General features: G+C 41.2%; 1 protein-coding gene across 3 annotated transcripts in view; it reads right to left on the bottom strand.

Annotated features, from left to right (window-relative positions):
- ccdc57 (coiled-coil domain containing 57) overlaps positions 1–15467 on the bottom strand; it is a 141046-nt gene that overhangs the window by 5140 nt on the left and 120439 nt on the right. For all 3 annotated transcript variants that reach the window (XM_042396484.1, XM_042396485.1, XM_042396487.1), the window contains 2 exons: positions 15113–15250; positions 13532–13703 (listed from right to left, as the gene is read on the bottom strand). In XM_042396484.1, the coding sequence (XP_042252418.1) occupies positions 13532–13703; positions 15113–15250 (310 nt within the window). The remainder of the gene's footprint in view (positions 1–13531; positions 13704–15112; positions 15251–15467) is intronic.

Below are 15467 nucleotides of genomic sequence, written 5' to 3'. Positions count from 1 at the left end.
GGCCACACAGTGATTTTTTTCAATAAATTTAGATAAGTAATAATAATAGATAATAATAATAAATTAATAAATAATTATTTTTTATTCCTTTACCCATGTTACTCTGTCTGCTTCTCCAGGAACATTGCCCACCAATAAAACATTTCTACCCCTCACTGAAGCACCAAAACCTGGACTACACATACAGCCACGATCCCTGGTACTCTGCCCGGGTGTCCAGGAACATCGCCCACCAACCGAACAATTCTACCCCACACTTTAGCACCAATACCTGGGTAAACACCAGCCACAGGTCTGCTGGAGGATTCCAGGAACCATGCCCACCAGTGGAGCACTGGTGCCCCACACTTAAGCACCCATACCTGGGCTACACACCCTGCCATGACGCCTGGTACTCTGTCCATGTCTCCAGGAACATGGCCCACTATTGTCACGAACGGCTCTACTCAACATTGAAGGATCAAAAAGCAATGTCACTAGGAATGCTTGGCCACCACAAGCCAGCTATCCCTGTGGTAACTTTTCTGACATCTCCTGCTTAAAATCCGCTTTCACGGTCTGTATTCATACTGAAAATCAAGATCAAGCACGTTTTTGGCCTTCTGCTCCATGGGAGGTTTCTGTCCTCCCTGACTTCGCCTTAGGACACCTGCGTTACTGTTTGACAGTGTATTCCTTAGGGTGGAGGGGAGTTTTTCCTTGCCTCTGTCGCCAATTGTTGGGTCTCTGTAAATTAAAAAATACGGTCTAGACCTGCTCTATGTGAAGAGTGCCCTGAGATGACTTTTGTTGTGATTTGGTGCTATATAAATAAAATTGAATTGAACTGAATTGAATATGTACACACTGACTCAACATTCATTTTAGTGACCTCCGATTGGCTCAATTGGGATCATTCCCGCAGACGTGAATAACAATCATACCATATTCATGCTTATCCTTAGCCAGCAGTTTTAAATTTTATTCTATGTCACCCACTCTGGCCCCAGGAATGCATTTGACTATGGTTGCCTGTGTTGCTGACTTAGGGAGAACCTGTTAGAAACGTGAACTGGTTTGTAGTGAACCGTTGGCTTTTGCTTAGGGCTATGCTTCCTTCGGACAGTCACCCAGCCACCCTGGCTTCTCAGCTGCTTGCGAACTACCAGGGAAGCAGGAGCTATGCTAGGTCAGCTTGCACTGGCTACTAGGGGCTGGCTAACTCCATTAGCTAATGATTGGTTTTCTATGGTGCTGAGCTGCACTTCCAATTCACTGAGCCTCACCTCCAAGACTGCAAATAAACTACATTTATTACACGTACCATTATCACTAAAGGAGGCAGAGGAATAGCTAAACATATGACACACTGAGCAAGAGAGAGCAGGAAAGCAAGAGGAAGAGACAGAAGCCATCGCTTACTGCTTAGCTAAGTTAGCTGCTAAGCTGAGAGCAGCTACCACTTAACACAGTCAGCAACCAGAAATGACACAATACGCTAACCACAGCATGTCAGCCAAATCAGACTTGCTGAATTCCCTTACCTCCTACCAGTATGTTATATCAAGGTTGGTAAGGGACCTGGCATCAATTTCAAATACCCCAACATGGGGGTCTGGGTACTCCAATTGGACAAACAAAACTCTTCCCTTTGTGGACCTTCAAGGGGTCCTGAAAATTGGTGAGAGGGCCTTAAATAAACTAGATTATCCCTAGATTGCCTTGGTCGAAAGAGCTACATTCTCCCTATGGAGAAATGATTTTTCTGCCGTACCCAATTTTTCAAAGTTTTGGTGTTTTCACACCGGATAATCCTTGGGGGGAGAGGATAGTACATACCAAATGTCAGCCTTTTAACCAAAGGCACTATTGAGATATGACCCTGTTTACCTGCCATTTCTCTTGCTCCTACTGGAGCTGCTCCTGACAGTTCCTCTGTCAGGATGGCTCTGCTCAACGCTCGCTCCATTGCTAACAAGACATTTCTCCTCAAAGACTTATCTATTAAAGAAAATATGGACTTTCTGTTCCTCACTGAAACCTGGCAGCAAAATGTGGAATACTCATTCATCAATGAAGTTTGTCCTGCAGACTGTAACTTCATCAGCACACCGAGGCTGTCAAGCTGTGGTGGAGGTCTTGCAGTGATTTTCAGAAATTGCTTTGACTGTCAGTTGGTTAGCACTGAGTTCATTTGAACTCAATATGTCTAAAGTTGGTTGGTTGACGCCTTTCTATTGTATTTGAATTGACCAATCTCCTGGCCTCCCTGGCCTTTTCCTGTCTGATTTTACTGAGTTCTTATCTTCAGTTATAAAGTTGGACAAAATTTTAATTGGTGATTTTAACTTTCACGTTGATGATGCTACCTCTAAGTTTGCAGCTGAATTTATTGATATAACTGAGTCTTTTAACTTTATACAATATGTTTCTGGGCCCACACATAGAGCGGGTCATACTCTGGACTTAGTTTTTTCACACGGTCTAACTATATTCACTTGGAGGATTTCCTTGTAAGCGATCAATAGGTGTGTACTTTCTGATGTTTCTTGTAATTTGGATCCACTGCCCCATAAACAAATGTCTTATAGGCACATCATTAACCAGAGCTGAAAACTTCAGTTTTATTTGATGCTGATGTGCTGTTAAGCTGTAATGATGTGGAGACCTTGATCCGGTTATTTAATGAACAGTTCTCCTCTAAGTTGGATATAGTGGCTCCTTTTGAATCTAGACAATTATCCCCTGTCAAATCCTCACTTTGGATTAATGGAAATGTAGGATGTAAAACAGCGTGCTTATGGAAAGCCACCAAACTAGAGGTCCATTGGCTGCATCTGAAAGAGCTTTTAATTTGTTTGAATGAAATGATGAGGGAGACTAGGATGGTATTCTATCAAAGAGGCTAAATAATTTAGTGGGTATTTCAGGGTCTGCTTTGGATTGGTTCTCATCCTGTCTTGCTGATACGAGTTTTTCAGTCTCTCTGGGTCAGTTCATATCAAACACAGTGCCTCTATCATGCGATGTACCACAAGGTTCTGTCCAGGGTCCTATGTTCTCTTTATATATGCTGCCTCTTGGACAGATTAGCCGTTATAGCGGCATCCCTTATCATTTTTATGCTGTTGATATTCAGTTGTATTTCTCTTTTAAACCTGATGAGATTCTCCAATTCTCCATTTTAAATGATTGTTTGGATGTCACCAAGATTTGGATGGCTGCAACTGTCTTCAGTTAAATGCAAGTAAGACAGAAGCTCTTATAAGTGCTCCTGAAAATTTTATTCCAAACATTAAGCAGCATGGGTTGTTAAATGTTTGTATTCAGCATAACCTTTGAAATTTAGGTGTCATCTTTGACCAATCACTGTCCTTTGATAATCATGTCAGCCAGGTTATGCTCTCATGTTTTTTTGAATAAAGGAACATTGCTAAATTAAGATCTGTGGGGACCAAGACTGAGATGGAGATGATTATTCATGCTTTTATTTCTTCTGGTTTAGATTATTGTAATGCTCTTTTTACTTGTTGAAGTGAAATTTCTCTGAACCATCTCCAAACTGTCCAAAATGCAGCTGCTCAACTTTTAACTAGAAATAACAAGAGATCACGTATCATGCCAATTTATCCTCTCTGCGCCGGCTCCCAATTAAATTTTGAATCCATTTTAAAATACTGGAGCTAACCTACAGAGCCTTGCGTAGTCAAACACCAGTATATTGTTGATCTCCTCCTCCCTTATATGCCCAAACAGCCTCTTAGGTCTGCTGAACAAAAATTACTGGCTGTCCCTCAAACCCGCTATAAAACCCGAGGTGACCGTGCTTTTCCAGCTGTTGCACCTAAGTTATGGAATGCTCTCCCTTTATCGTTGCAACTCCTGTGACATCTTCATGAAGCAGCTGGAAAGATTTTTATTCAGACAGGCTTTTGGTTAGCCTGTCTGGATTTTGTTTGGTTTGTGGTTTATTTTTCTGTTTGGTTAGCCTGTCTATTCAGCTTTTGGTTAGCCTGTCTATTCAGACAGGCTAACCAAAAGCCTGTCTGAAGAGTAGTTTATTTTCTCATCTGTGTTTTGGAACTTTTGCACTTGTTAATGTGTCTCTATCCTCATTTGTTTGTTGTTGCTGTGATTTTAACTTGTCAGCCATGCACTGTTAGTTCTCATTGCTATTTTTAATATTGCCTTTAACAGTGTATTTTTCATTAATATAAAGCAAGTTGTGATTTTGTATCTGTGAAAGGTGCTATACAAATAAACTTTACTTACTCCAATGGCAGTACCTTGTAAGGGGTGCCCATTCGCAATACCTGGCCAAGGGGCTTAAAAGTGAAAATATTAAGTGCCACCTGTATATGGGTAGCCTTGCTTGGGAGGCTGAAATTTACAGAGCATGTTCCTGGAGCCCCAGGGACCAACATATTCAAATTTCAGCCCTCAAAATTTTAGCACATAGAGATATGACCTTTGTCCACTTGGTGTGCCCAAGGCCTTGCGTTTGTGGACAAACTTTGTCCATTTCACATGCCTTCCAAGTGCCCTGGGCTAAGAGGCTGAAATTTTAGCAGTTACACCCTTTCCCACAGATGAATAAATGCTGTAAAAATGAAGATTGGAACAAGTGGATATTTCACCATATGCCCCCTTTAACGTAAAAAAATAAAAATAAAAAGAGAAACATAATTTTCTCAGCTTTTCTTGAAAAAGCAGTCGCCAATCAGTTGTGTGACTTTCGACGTAATAGTTTATTTGAGGATTTTCAGTCAGGATTTAGAGTGCATCATGGCACAGAGACAGCAGTGATGAAAGTTACAAATGATCTAATTGCATTGGACAAAAGACTTCTCTCTGTACTTGTCTTGTTAGATCTTAGTGCAGCATTTGACACCATTGACCATCACATCCTATTACTGGAACATTTAATTGGCATTAAAGGAACTGTATTAAGCTGGTTTAAATCCTATTTATCCGATCGATTTCATTTTGTACACATTAATGATGAATCCTCCATGCACGCCAAAGTTAGACCCAGAGTTCCACAAGGTTCGGTGCTTTGACCAGTACCATTCACCTTATATATGCTTCCTTTAGGTAATATTATTTGGAAACACTCCATAAATTTTCATTGTTATGCGGACAATACCCAGTTATATTTATCAACGAAGCCAGATGAAACCAATCAGTTAAATAAACTCCAAGCATGCCTTAAGGGCATAAACACCTGGATGACCTGCAACTTTCTGCTACTAAACTCAGACAAAACTGAAGTTACCATGCTTGGCCCTAAACATCTTAGAAGCACATTATCTGATGATATAGCTACACTGGATGGCATTACCTTGGCCTCCATCTGGGAGTTATCTTTGATCAGGATATGTCCTTTAACTCCCACATAACGAATTTCAAGGACTGCCTTTTTTCACTTACGTAATATTGCAAAAATCAGGCACATCCTGTCTCAAAAAGACGCAGAAAAACTAGTCCAGGCATTTGTCACTTCTAGGCTGGATTATTGCAAGTCCTTATTATAAGGCTGCCCTAACAAGTCTCTAAAATCTGTCCAGCTGGTCCAGAATGCACTGACAAGAACTAGAAAAAGAGATTTCTCTCATGCATTGGCTTCCTGTAAAATCCAGAATAGAATTAAAAATCCCTCTCCTCACCTGCAAAGCCCTTAATGGTCAGGCGTGATCATATCTTAAAGAACTCATGGTACCCTATTATCCCATAAGAGTTGGAGTTAGAGTTATCCCATTAGAGTCTCCAAAAGTAGAATGGGAGGCAGAGCCTTCAGCTATCAGGCCCCTCTCCTGTGGAACCATCTTCTAGATTCAGTCTGGGAGGCAGACACCCTCTCTATGTAGGAGAGTAGGCTTTGGGATTTTTTTTTTTTTTCATTTTATCAGGCCCCTCTCCTGTGGAACCATCTTCTAGATTCAGTCTGGGAGGCAGACACCCTCTCTATGTAGGAGAGTAGGCTTTGGGATTTTTTTTTTTTTTTCATTTTATCAGGCCCCTCTCCTGTGGAACCATCTTCTAGATTCAGTCTGGGAGGCAGACACCCTCTCTATGTAGGAGAGTAGGCTTTGGGATTTTTTTTTTTTTTCATTTTATTACTTAATTTGACAGGGACAGTGCATATTAATAACATTTCTGAAAATATGCCAGATTTAGCCTGAAAGGCTCATTTTCATCTGTAGTCCAATTTCCTGTCTGATGGGGATACCTTCCCATTAAAATTTAAAAAATATATATTTTGGCCTTTTTGAGGGGGTTCCAGTGTGTTTTATTTGGGCTAAATGAGCCCAAAGAAGACACAGCCCTTATTAAATATGGCATACACATCAAGGTGACATATTTTTTCAAGTCGTGCAATTGGATCCATATTTGGAGGTCGAGAAGGCCTCCATTTTCCAACTAATGGTCAGATAATGAGCCTAATAGCAAAATATGAAATCAAAAACTGCTCCAAGAAATCAAAAACTGTCCCCTAGAAAAAAAGTTACCAACCCTAGTTGCTATCCCTAATTTTCCCAAAATTTCTCATATTTCATACGGCCACGGATTGGGCAACAGGGCACTTACAGACCCCAAATTTGGTGCAGATACTCTCCTTGGGCTCTGGATTAAGCACCTAAAATTTTGTGGTTCTAGGTGCTCTGCAAATAATTTGCTCCATTTTCACATCTCCAAATGGGGTGAAAAGCATAGAGCCCCAGACTTTTTTTATGAGAATTGGTCATTTCAGACCAAATTTTTTTCTAAAGTTTTTGGGGTGATGAAGCTGAAATATGTTAATCGGCACTGGTTTTAGAGCAATCCTATGGTGAATCTGCATCTCTATGAATTTTGTATACTCAACGGGAAGATGTCCACATTGAATTACAAATGAATGAGGGGTTGAAAGTAAAGGAAATCCCACTATAAAGTATTTGAAATGGAGTAGATCATATCTCAACAAAAATAGCTTTAAATGATGTGAAATTTACACAGGTACCTAACATCGACAATATAATACAGAATCTGTGTCTTAGACTTATATCTCCTCTCCATGGCTATTTCCTCTCAGGAGCATGGTAGCAACACATGACTAACACCACTCAGTTCAGGTGCTTGCAGAGATCACCTGGTATGATTTTGGAGTTGAAATTCATCGCAGACCTCAAAATGTGGCCTTCATTGTTTCAAGGTCACAGAGGTCATTGGTCCACTGTCAACACCTTAACAGTGACATTTGGTATTTCCAAAACAAACCTGAATTTTCAGCCCATGACACTGATGGCCAAGAATTCAAATATGGACAAAATTGAAGTGTTGCCAATCGGCCTAGGTATTGCCAGTGGACACCGTCCACTGCCAATACTTTAGTATTAGTATGAGGGATTACCAGTGGACTCTTTGTCCACTCCAAATACCTGTAGAGTGCAAATTGCAAGGGAAACATGGAAAGCTTCCTAATTAAGTACCATGACACCTGGGCCTCCCTCGTATAAATGGCAGACCAGGGATGTGCCAGCCTATCGGCAGGACAGTCCCAGGGCAGTCCAGGACAGGGCTAAGGTGCCCGATGCCAGTGCTCATCAGATCCCAGAAAACCCAGTGTTTGGTTCATCCCGCAACCTCCAGGGAGGACGATGGAATGTGATCGAGCGGAGGCCTGGGTAACAAAACAACAGGGAGTCAACAGGGGGAGAGGGGCAGGAGACTGAAGGGCTGAGGCCCAAGCGGCCATGAATGACCAACTGAGGACAACCGTGACGGGAGAGGAAAAAAACCCCCCATCAATGATCTGGAGTCCCGCACCCTGTGACAGAGTGGGCAATTCGATAATTATCCTTCCACAAGTTCATACACGGAAACCTTGTTACGACTTTTACTTACCCTAGATAGTCAAGTTGATTGTCTTCTCGACACCCCACCCGGACCATTACCAACCCTGGCGGGGCCGTTCTGAGCACCTCATTAAACCATCCAATTGGTAGTAGCAACGGGAGGCGTGTACAAAGGGCAGGGACTTAATCAATGCAAGCATAAGACCCACGCTTACTTGGAATTCCTCGTTCATGGAAAATAACTGCAATCTCAATCCCTATCATGAGCATGGTTCAGTGGGTTATCCACGCCTCTTGGTGAAGGGTACACACATGCTGATCCACTCAGTGTGGCACGCATGCAACCCTGGACACCTATGGGCACCGCAGACCTGTTCTTGCTCAATCTAGTGTGGCTAAATGCCACTCGTCCCTCTAAGAAGTTGGACACTGACTGCACAGGCTGTGTAACTACTTAGCATGCCAGAGTCTCGTTCATTATTGAACTAAACAAGACAAATCGCTTCACCAACTAAGAATGGCCATGCACCACCCACAGAATCAAGAAAGAGCTATCCTGACTCAGATCAAGATTCTTGAGGAGTGGCTGCACTGGGAATGAGCTCCTAATTACATCTCAAACTTGGACCCAAAAAAGTGGAACATTTTGCAAATTAACACACAAAAATCTCCAGAAAGGACTCTATAGAAGAAGTAATAGCGTTGATCAGCAAGAACAGAAGAGAAAACATCATCTTTGGATATATTTTTCAAATCAAAACAACTAGCTAGCTGTCAACTGCTAACTGCTGTTACTAATATTCCAAAGGAGATACAGCACTAAAGAGACAAACAGAATTTTTTTTGAAAACAAGAGGAAAACTTAAAGGATCCTTGCTGGTAATGTAATCCACGCATGCTGGAGCCTCTCTATGCACCCTGGACTCAAGAAGTGATGGCATATGACTAGGGGTCACTCATCGGGATGGGGAGATGGTCAGTTCACTCCCCTGCTGACTCTGCTACCAGGCTGGTCCACTGCGTCAAGTTCAAAGCAGTGTTTCATCAGCAAAAACACCTGGGCTATGTTTCATGGAGTGCTTTTTGAACTACTGTTGGTACTCATTGCTGTATTGCCTGTATGTGTCTGTCTGGCCAGAGCAATCAACATTGATGGAAAACACCCGGGACACCAAGTGATTGAGCTTGGGACAAATGCTGGCTCATGGCCAGTTGACACTCCTACAGTGAGTTTTCATCATAACTTACTGGGATATTTTGCAATCTATTCCTCTGTCCTGCGGCACAGACGAGCCCAGGTGCCAGAGTGAATCACCAATCCAGTGGACCAATCCTTTGCCACCCCATTTCAGAGAATAGCAGGTCTTCTCTTCATGCTGCTCCTGCACTCAAGAGATGTTCAGCTAAATCCTGGAACAGTGACCCTTGGAGTGCTGCAGAACTTCTATGCTGATTCTATGCTGATCTATGCTTAACAGACTAAACTTTGTTAACACAACACATGATGTCTCAATGAATCGCTTTTCGCTTCCGGGCTGTGGAAACCTCGATAGGTCCAGTGTCTCTCTCACAAAACCTGCTGTTGACACCACTGTGTGTTGAAACTCTGCAGTAAGGAGGCAGAGGTTATTCAAAACCTTCCAAACTGTCAATCATGCAAAAGTCTTATTGGACCCGAAGCTGAAACTTCGGGGGACAGGTGGACATTTTAACATCAGAGGCATTACTGCAAAGAGCATCAGCTAACCCATCTTGTGTCTGACTTAAATCTGGACTTTCTCTGTCTGACTGAAACATGGTTGAAACAAACAACTCCTGTGAATGTGTTCACAGTGCCCAGATACCAATGTTTCAGAAGAGACAGACCTGATGGAAGAGGAGGAGGGGTGCTTTTTTATGTGAGAGACAACATCAAATGTGAACGTGTGGTTTATAATGCAGGGAACACGTTAGAATATGTTGGGATAAAAATAATATTATCCCAACAAATGTCTTTTAATATCATAGATGTCTATAGGCCTCCTTTTACAGATGACACTTTCTATGATCAACTCACAGAAGTCTTGAAAGAGTGCAATCTCAACAAAGAATTATTACTTATGGGTGATTTTAATGTGAACTGGGAGGATAAATCTGAGAGGAAAAAACTAAAAATGATCACAGAGAAATTCCAACTGGAACAACTAGTAAAAGGCCCAACTAGGATTGCTAAATGCTCCAGTACACAAATTGATCTGATATTTACTAACAAACCAGAAAGAATAACTAAAAGTTATAATTTATCACTGGCTTATCAGATCATAACCTAACCCTATGTGCAAGAAAACTGACTTAACATAGACAACATGGCAACTAAGACAATGGTCCTTCAATGCATACCCAGAGCTAAGCAAGAAGAATTTATCAATGAAATTAACAGCTTGAACTGGAATGATGTACTGTCCTCTGATGATCTGGACTATGGCTGTGATACTTTTACTCACAGAATCAACTCTGTGAGAGAAAGATTTAATGTGAGGATACAGATAAAATCTAAAAATAAAAATGATTTACTGTGGTTTAATGAAAATTTGTGGAAACTAATGAAATCTAGAGATGCTGCACTAAGGAAGGCAATTAAAAACTAGAAGGGACACCGACATGCAGATTTATAAAGGTTTAAGGAACAAAGTTATCCAAGAGCTAAGAGAAGCTAAATAAACAGCAACAGTAAATTGATCTGGAAAAACATCGATAATCTCACAAGGAGGGACCCAAAATTTTTTGGAGATTTTAAACTCAAAGTACAGGGAAAGTTAATTAAAGATCATCTTAATGTTGCTTCTGTCTTTAATATTTTTTTTCTTGAGTCTGTATATGAGTAAGGAAAAAAAAATACGAAAATGAAACTGGATATTGTTCCTATAGATGCTACAGGTCAGGTTTTTGAGCTGATAGAGACTAATGAATTACAGGAAAATCATCAGCTCCTTAAAAAGCTCCAAAAGTAGAGATGCTTTCCAATTTGACGCCATGTTTGTCAAATCACACGAAGATATTTTTACTCACCCTATTGCTCATTTAATTAACTTGTCTTTTAAACACAGCTCCTTTCCTGATGACTGGAAATGTGCCATTGTCATGCCTATTTTTAAATCTGGAGACTGCCTTGAAGCCAGTAACTACACACCAATAAGTATACTGCCAGTACTCTCAAAGGATGCTGAGAAAGTTGTCATTAAACAACTGACAACATTTCTTAATACAAGCAACTTTGGTGTACATTGTGTGCAATTTGGCTTTAGAGCAAATCATTCCACTGAAACTGCTACCTCGCACTCAATAGAGCAAATTAGATCAAGACATGACAAAGGAGGAGTAATTGGTGCTGTATTTTTAGATCTGTATAAAGCATCTGATATTCAATCATGATGTTTTAATATTGAAACTCTAATAGGATACAATGTGTTAAAGTTGGTGACACGCTGTCCAGTAACATGAAGTGCACAATGGGTGTTCCACAAGGCTCAGTGTTAGGTCCTTTATTATTTAGCCCATATATTAATGATCCCCCTCAACAGTGTCATGAGATAGAAGTAGCAATGTATGCAGATGACACCGTTGTGTACACACATGCAAAAACAGCTGAGTTAGCTGCTGCTAAGCTAACAATTGCATTGGAAAGGATCACACATTGGCTTGATCAATCATGTGTGAGTCTAAATGTAAACAAGACCAAAGGTATGTTTTTTCTCTAAAACTATGGTACTACCTCCTAACGCTGATATTTTCATCAGAGGTGATAAAATTGATATAGTTACTGATTTTTAATATCTTGGTGTGACACTGGATCCAAATTTGAACTTTAAGAAACATGTTAAAAAAAACGGTTAAAACCATAAAGTACAACTTAGCAAATTTTAGACATATTAGAAACTGTCTCTCTTTGGACGCAGCCAAGATATTAATGCATGCTATGATTCTTTCCCATATGTCTTATTGCATCGTATGTTGGGGGCAGGCTGGAGAAACAGCCATAAAACCTCTTGAGTCCTTATACAAACAAACTCTAAAAACTGGACAAAAAGCCAATGCATTTCCATCACTGTAGGGTACTGGAGAAATACAATTTACTGAGCTTTGAGAATTTTAGATTATTCTCCAATTTGTGCCTAGTTTATAAAATTTTAAATGGTTTGGCCCCTCCTCCACTCTGTGACTTTGTGTACACTCGCTCAGTAAGTTCTATTAGATCCTCCAGAATATCCTCTACACATGATTGTGCCACACTATTTTGTCGAACTGCATTTGGGCAGTCAGCTTTCTCTGTGAAAGCCACAACTCAGTGGAATGCCCTACCTGATGATATGAAGAACTGTAGTTCAATCAATACATTCAAGGCCAAATTAAAACATCTACTTAAGACCGATCAGTTGTGTGACCACTGAGTCTAAACTCCATCTATGGTCTTCTCATTAGTGCCAGTAGTCTTGCTTTTAATTTGACAAGTTTACATTATTAATTTCTAATTGGCATTGTGGGTGTATGTGATGTGCTGTTCTGTGTAGCTTTTTATTTTGTATTTTGTATGGTGTGTTCTGTGTGTTTTTTAGCTTTGTGCTGGCTGTTGTTGTGCTGTTGTATGTTTGATTGTGGGGGACTACAGATGCAAATTAGCTTTGATCTAACTCTGGTGCAATGCATCTTTAATGTTTAAAACTGCACACTGTCCCAATCAGTAAATCAAACCAATCAATCTCTCAATCCTTTCCATGACTGGGCCAGATGAGGTTTCCCCTGTTGAGTCAAATTAAGCTGCAGGCTCCACTCCTGGTGGTGCCCTTCTATCAATTCCTCTAAGTTTCAGCTCTGCAACCATACTCCCCGTGGAACCCAAAGACTTTCTTCAGTTATTTCCAAAATTAAATCCATCTTTTTTCACACAGATGCTGAAAAACTGATTTATGCATGAATCTCCTCTAAGCTAGACTACTGTAATGCCTTTTTTGCCAGACTTCCCAAAAAGACGGGTCGGCTCCAGCTCATCCATACCGCTGCAGCGAGAGTACTCACTAGGACAAGAAAAACTGAACATATTACTGCTATGCTTAGATCACTTTACTGGCTTCTGATAAAATACAGAATTGATTTCAAAATTTCGCTGTTTACAAATCACTTTATGGTCTTGCTCCTAAATACATCTCTGACCTGCTTACTGCTTACAAACCCTCCAGAACCCTCAAATCATCAGACACTGGTCTCCTAACTATACCCATGATTAGAAGTAAATCTGGTGAAGGGGCATTCAATCATTATGGGCCCACTCTTCGGAACGACCTCCCTGATGATATAAGATGCACCACAATTGTGTCATCTTTTAAGAGCAAGCTAAAGACTTCTTTCAGGCCTATGGCTAGCTAGTGCTTACATCTGTGTGTCTGTCTGCCTGCCTCTCACTCACTCTCACTCAAAATATGGAGGGAAGTGGCAGTGAGTGGTGTGCAAAATCTCAAGTTATTTCATACCAATGCCCTGTGGTGTTTTTTCTACCATCTTTCAGGAGCTGTTGGCCTTGACACAAGCTGCTAGCCAATACCAGTTGGAATAATGATATAGAGGCTGCTGAGGATAACACTGAGAAAACATTCCCCATAGTGAGACATCATATGACAGAGGTTATGGGATAAGTAACCTAAAAAGATAACCTAAAAGATAAAAAGTTATTCTAGTGTGGTTACCTTCTGAGTAAATAGATGGACTGAGCCCATGGTCCAGTATCTCCCACAGCTCCTTTAACGGCTGCAGTGATTCCTCTGATGGCAACTGAAACCTGGTCAGAGGTGAGTGGGGCTGCAGCCTCATGTCCAATGAGCTCTGTGACTGGCTGATTGGAGAAGTGTTATCTGTTCTCTGAAGAAGAAGAGTGCAGGAGAGTACTGAATGAAAAGAAAGTTTATTTTAAGATGTTTTACTTGCAAAGCGTGTGAAGACTCTAGAATCATATAAATAGCTAATCATGAATTTAATTTTGTTGTACTTATTTTTCTAAAAACATGTGGCTTGTGCCCATGAAAAATATACCAAATCTTCTTTGCCAATGCCAAACAGCTTATTTTGCTGTTGCTACTGACTCTTGTTTTGAGCTTCTGGTACCCCAGAGTGCTGCCATGAGGCCTGCCATGACTTCCTTTCACCATCAGGCCCGTTTGCGCTGGTGTCGGCAACACGTGCACTGGAACCTGAACACGTGGAGGAACGTTATGTTCAGCGATGAATCCAGATTCTGCCTACGGCAGTTGGATCGTAGGGACATTGTTTGTTGCACCGATAGAGTAACATCTTTTGATGGAGGCAGTGTGATGGTGTGGGGCAGCATCTCCCTCACTGGAAAAACGAGGCTTGTCATCATTTTAGGCAATCTCAATGCAGACAGATATCGAGATGAGATTCTGCAACCAGTGGCAATCCCATATCTCCACAGTCTGGGACCAAACTCTATCATAAGATGACAACGCTCGCCCCCACAGAGCGGGGTTTATCAGAGACTACCTCCAGAATTTGGGAGTGGAGAGGATGGAATGGCCTGCCAGCGGTCCTGACGTCAACCCCATTGAACACTTGTGGGATCAGCTTGGGCATGCTGTTCATGCCAGAGTGACCAACACAACCACGTTGGCTGACTTGCAACAAATGCTGGTTGAAGAATGGGATGCCATCCCACAGCACTGTGTGACCAGGCTGGTGACCAGCATGAGGAGGAGGTACCAGGCTGTTGTGGCTGTCTATGGTTCTTCCACATGCTACTGAGGCTCCTGTTTGTTAAATGAATAAATTGCTAAATTGCCAATATGTCTTGTTTCATCAAACTTCAATCATCCAATCCACCAAACACCAAACAATGTCAATGGCAGAATAAGCTGTTTGGCATTGGCAGAGAAGATTTGGCATATTTTTCATGGGCACACACCACATACTCAGCTCTGCTGCTCATCCCATAAATGCATGTTCCTTACAGATGTGGCACCATTTAAAAGGGAAATAAATAGGCTTTCCAACGGTATAAGATTTATTGCCAAGAAGCATTGTTACAACAAAGAAATAATCTACCAAACACAAATTTCCTTACTTTTTGTGCTATGTTTATATTTTTTTCTATATTTAGTTTACTTTCCAGTATATTAAAAATGTGTATAAAAAATAAACATCAAGGAATGATGCAGTTTTGCACTAAAAGATTCAATTTGAGAAGTGAACTGGCAGCTGGACTGTTAGTGCTTATTGCTTTTCAGTTAATGCAGTCTTTAAGACGCCACTGTTACCTCAGGCCTGTCTGTGGTTTTGTGCCCCTGCGACCAAAGATTGGTTGCCCCTTTTGTGAGAAGACCTTGGCTGTTGGTTCCAGGGAGGAGTTGCTCAGCAACAGTGCAAGCCCTCTGCCTCAGAGTGTACTGCAGCTCCTGAGGGCACAAATACATTAGTGGACCCACTGTGCCCTCTGGTGGTTGCACAGAGAAGTACAAAACACTGAGATCATTATTCTGCAGACAGTGTTCTTTGTGGCTCTTTTTTATTTATGTCATTTATTTGTGTGTTGTCCTCCTCCTCCATGTAGTGATGTCACCAACCACTTCTTTTCATCTGACAGTGATGAGCTTCAACCAATGGGCATAACAT

Source organism: Thunnus maccoyii, chromosome 20 (assembly GCF_910596095.1).
Source record: "Thunnus maccoyii chromosome 20, fThuMac1.1, whole genome shotgun sequence".
Taxonomy (NCBI): Eukaryota; Metazoa; Chordata; class Actinopteri; order Scombriformes; family Scombridae; genus Thunnus; species Thunnus maccoyii.
This window is presented reverse-complemented; position numbering and strand designations above follow the sequence as displayed.